Below are 5939 nucleotides of genomic sequence, written 5' to 3'. Positions count from 1 at the left end.
CTTTTTCCAAAAAAGTGCACTTGTAAGACCACTGCGCAAATAAGGTGTGACAGAAAGTATTGCAAAGTCCACCATTTTATTCTCTAGGGTGTTAGACAAAAAAAAGGTATAATGTTTGGGGGTTCTAAGTAATTTTCTAGCAAAAAAAAATGTATTTAACTTGTAAACAACACATCTCAAAAAGTGGTTGATAATACTGATCTGGATCAGCCTCCCCCTGTGTAGGAGGATGTGACCCCTCCCAACTGCAATCTTCTCCGGTGTCAGAGAATTTCACTTTCATTTTTCTCTTCTGCTGTCAGCGATGGCGTCTGCTAACCTGAGAGCTGAGCTGGAATGTTCCGTCTGTCTGAACATTTATACAGATCCTGTAATGCTGAGATGTGGACACAACTTCTGCCGGCTCTGTATTGATCGCGTGCTGGATACACAGGAGGGGTCTGGAGGATATTCCTGTCCTGAATGTAGAGAGAAGTTTCAGGATCGGCCTGAACTGCACAGGAACATAACACTACGTAACATAGTGGAGAATTTCCTGTCTGCTCAGCCAGATCAGGAGGAGTCCGGGGTCTTCTGTACTTACTGTGTGGACTCTCCTGTACCTGTTGTTAGATCCTGTCTGCACTGTGAGGTTTCTCTGTGTGATAAACATCTGAGAGTCCACAAAAAGTCCCCAGAACACGTCTTATGTGACCCCACCTTGTCCATGGAGAGCAGGAAATGCTCCGTCCATAAGAAGATCCTGGAGTATTACTGCACTGAGGATGAGACCTGTATCTGTGTGTCCTGTACTCTGGCTGGAGAACATCGAGGACACCAGGTGGAGATGCTGGATGAGGCTTCTGAGAAGAAGAAGGAGACACTGAGGAATGTTCTGCAGAAACTTCTGACAAAGAGAGAGGAGACGGAGGAAAGAGTCCAGAGTCTGCAGGAACACAGGAGGAAAGTAGAAGAAAAAGCACCTGCTGACACCGAGAGAGTCACTGCCCTGTTTAGAGATCTCAGGAGACGTCTGGAAGACCTGGAGAAAAGAATCCTGAGGGAAATCTCCGGGAGGGCAGAGCGGATCTCCATCTCCATCCGGGATCTGGAAATAAAGAAGGAGGAGCTGTCCAGGAAGATGCGTCACATTGAGGAGCTGTGTAACATGACGGATCCACTGACTGTCTTACAGGAATCAGACACAGGTGACTTGTGTGATACTGAGGATGGAGATAATGAGGACAGAGAGAGACATGAGGAACTCCTCCATGATGGAGGGGGTCTGGATGTGGATGGGATATCACACACATTACACACATTATCTGATATAATAACAGAGGTAAATGTATACTTCTATATACAGAGAGCTGCAGACATATTACTGGAAGTAAACACAGCTCATAATGAGCTCCATATATCAGATGACAGGAAAACTGTATCCTGGTCAGATATAAACCTGAATCATCCAGAAACACCAGAGAGATTTCAGTATTATTCTCAGGTGTTGAGCAGTCGGAGTTTCTCCTCAGGGAGACATTACTGGGAAGTGGATGTCGGGGGATCAGATTGGTGGGGAGTCGGGATGTGTTACCCCAGTATAGAGAGGGGAGGAGAGAAGTCGGGGATTGGATATAATAACAAGTCCTGGGGTTTGTACAGGAGAGAAAATCAGTATGGGGTGGGACATGACAGTAAAGGGATCCTCTTACCCTCCAATATCTCCAGTAACAGAGTCAGGATAGATCTGGATTATGAAGCCGGACGGATCTCCTTTTATGATCTGTGTGACCCGATCCGACATCTCCACACCTTCACCACCACCTTCACTGAGCCTCTCCATGCTGGGATATGGGTATATAGAGGTTGTGTAAAGATCTGTGGGGGGAATAGGGAATAATAGTAATAGTGAGAACTCCGTCCAGAGACTGGTGATGTCACAGGGATGGGTAGTGGGATAGATAGAATATTCAGTCAATAAGCTAAAGCAGTGGGTGGGACTTCAGTCAGTGCCCTGCAGGTTTTTCTTACATTACATTTCTCCCTCTGTCACTCCCTGTGATTGGGTAGGAGATCTCTCCAGTTACTGGAGTAACAGTGAATGACATGTTCCTATTTGTCAGTAAAGAGGTGTGTGGCCTATCTATCTATCTATCTATCTATCTATCTATCTATCTATCTATCTATCTATCTATCTATCTATCTATCCCATGACAATTACTTTCATTGTAATCATTAAACAGAAAGTTATCACAGTGTGTAACATTAGCAATCTCCTCCTCTGGCCCCTCCCCCTACTCTCTGCCCCTCCCCCACATGCATTCACTCTGTGCGGGGTGCAGTGCGGTCGCTGTGATTGGATAGGATGGGGTCACCTCTCCTCTCTTTCCTCCTCCTATTCCATACAATCTATACTAAATAGAGATGAAAAGAAATGTAACAATCTCAGAGGAAATATATGAAGAAGGGATCTAGAGATTTACTGCTAAGACAATAAAATGTGATGTATCATTAAAGTGTATGTCCACCCATAATGTTTTCTTTTCTTAGTTTTGGATGGAGTGGGGAGAATTAGAACCCCTGTCAGGTTTTTACTGCTATCCAGATCTCCATTAAAGAGATTTCTCCTCACTTCCTGTCCCGGTGACAAGATTTTACCAAGCAGGAAGTGAGGGGAGCTCTCCACAATTATAATAAAATCTGACTGGGGCTCTAGCCTTCCCCTATTCTACTAAAAATGTATGTCTAGGTCCCCTTTGCTAATTTCCTCTCACTTCCTGCCCGGTACAATGTTGTCAGCAGGACAGGAAGTGAGGGGAATCCCCAGATAGCAGTAAAAACAAACAGGTGTTCTAATTCTCCCTCACTCCATCCAAAACTATAAAGAAAAGTTCTTAGCTTGGCATAGACTTTAATAGAATGTATCAGTAATATAATTGTGTTGGTGTCACTGTTATCAGCACTGAGATGTATATTGCTGTGCAGCATGTTCTCCGGTCTCACCCTCATCTTCCCCACCAGAGAGGACAATACATTACAGAGACACGGCATACATTAGGCTGGTAATATGTAGAATATACGGGAAGCCAAAGAGGGTGAGACCGGAGAACACAATCAGGGTTGCTGTTAGAAATCATGGGGCCCCGTACATTACCTGACAGGGACCCCAGCCTGGATGGGTGTGTGGGGTCAGGTGTATGGCTCTGAAAACGGCTTTAGCTGCATGAACAAATTCATACAGCCAGAGTACCTGTGGGAAGGAACCCCTAATTATGGTTTTTTTTTTGTTTTTTTTTTTAGAGGAAGAGAAACTGGCAGAGCTGTGGGGGGAGGGGGGAGACACAGGGGGATTAGAGCTGCGGGGAATGGGGATTGTGGACAAGAGAGGGGTGATTAGAGCAGTGGGGGGCCAGTCTCTGAAATTATGGGAAAAAGGAAACACGGGGTTAATCTGTTACTTTATCTTTCTGAAAGCCTACGAGGGAAGCCGGGGACTCAAATACTGTATATGACATTGTCTGGAGTCCACAAGAATATCACATTGCCTAGGGGCCCCAAATATATCATATGGCTTGGGAACACAAGTATGTGACATTCTCAAGGGTTCCCCAAATATGCCCCGTCCCTGTTCTCCCAAATATGTCACATTGTGTGGAAGCCTGCAAATGCTAATGTTGCCTGGGGGCCCCAAGCATTTCCAAGGGTCTGGTGGCAGAGACGAGCCAAAGAGTTACAGAAGAGGCGGCCAACTTGGGTACTTCAGTAGGATGGGGGCACAAAAATGGCAGAACCTGCAACCTATATGCTATAGTTCACAGCTCATGGGGGGGACACTTTGACTTTTTACCTTGGGTACTAAAGGAGTCTGTCTGGGGCCCCAAGTGTGTCTCAATACCTAGGAATCTTATATGAGGCTTTATTTTTTATTTTTTTTGAGACCCAAGTATATCTAATTGTTTTGGGACCCCAAATGGTCTTAAAGAGACTCTGTCACTTGTCCACTCAGGGTCAACCCCTTTATATTCCCCATTATTGCTCTCCTCTGATGCTCCATTCCTCCCCCATGTAGGTTCCATGCTGGAATATGTCAGAGCTTACACAGGATTGATGATGTCACCCCTCCCCCTCCCTCATGTGACAGTATTCAATTCTGGTGATTGGCTGCTTGGGCCTGAGCATTGTATGCTGGGAGAAAATCACATGATCCCTCATACCCGGGAAATTGGGAACCTAGCAAGGGCTTTGATGGAGCAACAACATATTGGGGAACAGCAACAGAGAATATATAGGGGGGTTTTGAGGGTTTTTAAGAGAACCTCCCACTTTACCCTGAAAGGACAAAGTGGGTGGAGTCTCTTTATCCCGTCTCTAGGCTGGCCAAAGGTTCCTCAGTCAGTATAACTATGTTCAGTGGTAGGAGGTGATGGTGTGCACTGATCTGGGGGTGCAGTGTTTACCAGGAGAGATGTACTTACTGTTATTTATAGACTGCAATATAACAATGTACACTTCTCCGGCTCTGAGTGTGGATGTACATGGAGACTCTATAGGGGGTGTACGGCTGCTGCATTACTTACAGAAGGGGGCGGGGCATTATTTCCTATGGCTCCTCCCAGTACATGATCATTATGTATAGTGAGATGGGACATTGTATAGAGTGCTGGACCTGAGACAGAGCGCAGAGTGTAACATGACTTATGGGAGGCACAGATGGAGGTGTACTGGCCCTTTAAGACCAAATCAATCAATCTATCTATCTATCTATCTATCTATCTATCTATCTATCTATCTATCTATCTATCTATCTATCTATAATATGAGATTACAATATGTAGTAGAAATAAGAATATATTAAGTTTGAAGATTGTGTCGTTCTTTTTCATCATATATCGCTGTCATCATGTATGATTGATAAGTGTATCTATATTATTATATATTATATCACTTTTATAATGCACCCTAATATAATGTGTCCCCATAGAATGGATCACCAATAGAATTCTATGGGATCACTTTTATAACTACTGCTTTAATATTGTATCACTTATACTGATTTTGAGGTTTTTGATTTATTAGATTTTTAGATTTAAGTCACATGATAATTGCGCAAATGTTTATCGAAATAATATTTTTGCTGAAAATACAGGAAAATCATTATTAGTGGATACAAATACAACATAACTTACAAAATTCCTTCTAATTCTAGAACATGAACCTGTATTGAGCTAATAAATAACAAATATTTGTAAGTTTTAAATTGTGTTTTTTTTGTAAACCAGTGAGAATTGAAGGAACACAGAACTGTAAATAGGCGACTTACACTGACCAATGGCGGAAGCCAGTTGGGATTGAGAAAAATTTTACAACACGCCCCTTTTATAGAAATCATTCTAACGATTGACTTCTGCTGAGCAGGGACGGCCGCACACTGATTGACATCGAGCCGATCCCTGCTGAACCGACTGAATTTCCATCCATGTATGGCCAGCTTTAGGGCTCATTCACACTAGGGGCAGGGACTGACACTCCTTCGAAAAGTGGTCCATACTCAGATCACTTTTCAGAGGTGTTTGACAATATCTCACCTCCTCACCACCCGTTTTAACCCCTTAAAGCAATGCCACCACCCTGCAACTGTGTGCATTACACATGGATATGGGGTGGTTGCAGAGTGGTCCTATCTACTGTAGAGTCCGGAGGGAAGGGTTCCTCTGGGCACGACTGACCTGGAAGCTGCAATCAGAATCATGTGATGGAAACCAGATCCTATGAAATCTATGAATGGGTCATGTTTGGTGGGTGGTGGTATCTGCCGAATGCAATAAAGGTGTACCTGCTTTGCTTCATGGCCACAACATGTGTACTGACTCTGCAGCTAAAGGGGGAGCAGTTTTGGGCTCAACCAGGGGGTTATACCACCCCCCAACTGCTAGTGTGAAGGATTCTCATGTGTGTTGGTG

At 44.1% G+C, this 5939-nt stretch overlaps 1 protein-coding gene across 1 annotated transcript; it reads left to right on the top strand.

Annotated features, from left to right (window-relative positions):
• The first annotated feature begins 267 nt into the window (after positions 1-267).
• Positions 268-5352, top strand: LOC141133659 (E3 ubiquitin/ISG15 ligase TRIM25-like). The gene has a single exon (XM_073623154.1). It carries the CDS (start codon positions 305-307, stop codon positions 1877-1879), a length of 1575 nt encoding a protein of 524 aa, XP_073479255.1. The 5' UTR covers positions 268-304; the 3' UTR covers positions 1880-5352.
• The last annotated feature ends 587 nt before the right edge of the window (positions 5353-5939 follow it).

Source organism: Aquarana catesbeiana, linkage group LG03 (assembly GCF_042186555.1).
Source record: "Aquarana catesbeiana isolate 2022-GZ linkage group LG03, ASM4218655v1, whole genome shotgun sequence".
NCBI classification, from domain to species: Eukaryota; Metazoa; Chordata; class Amphibia; order Anura; family Ranidae; genus Aquarana; species Aquarana catesbeiana.
Note: the sequence above shows the minus strand (reverse complement) of the source record. Positions and strands in the feature narration are given on the sequence as shown.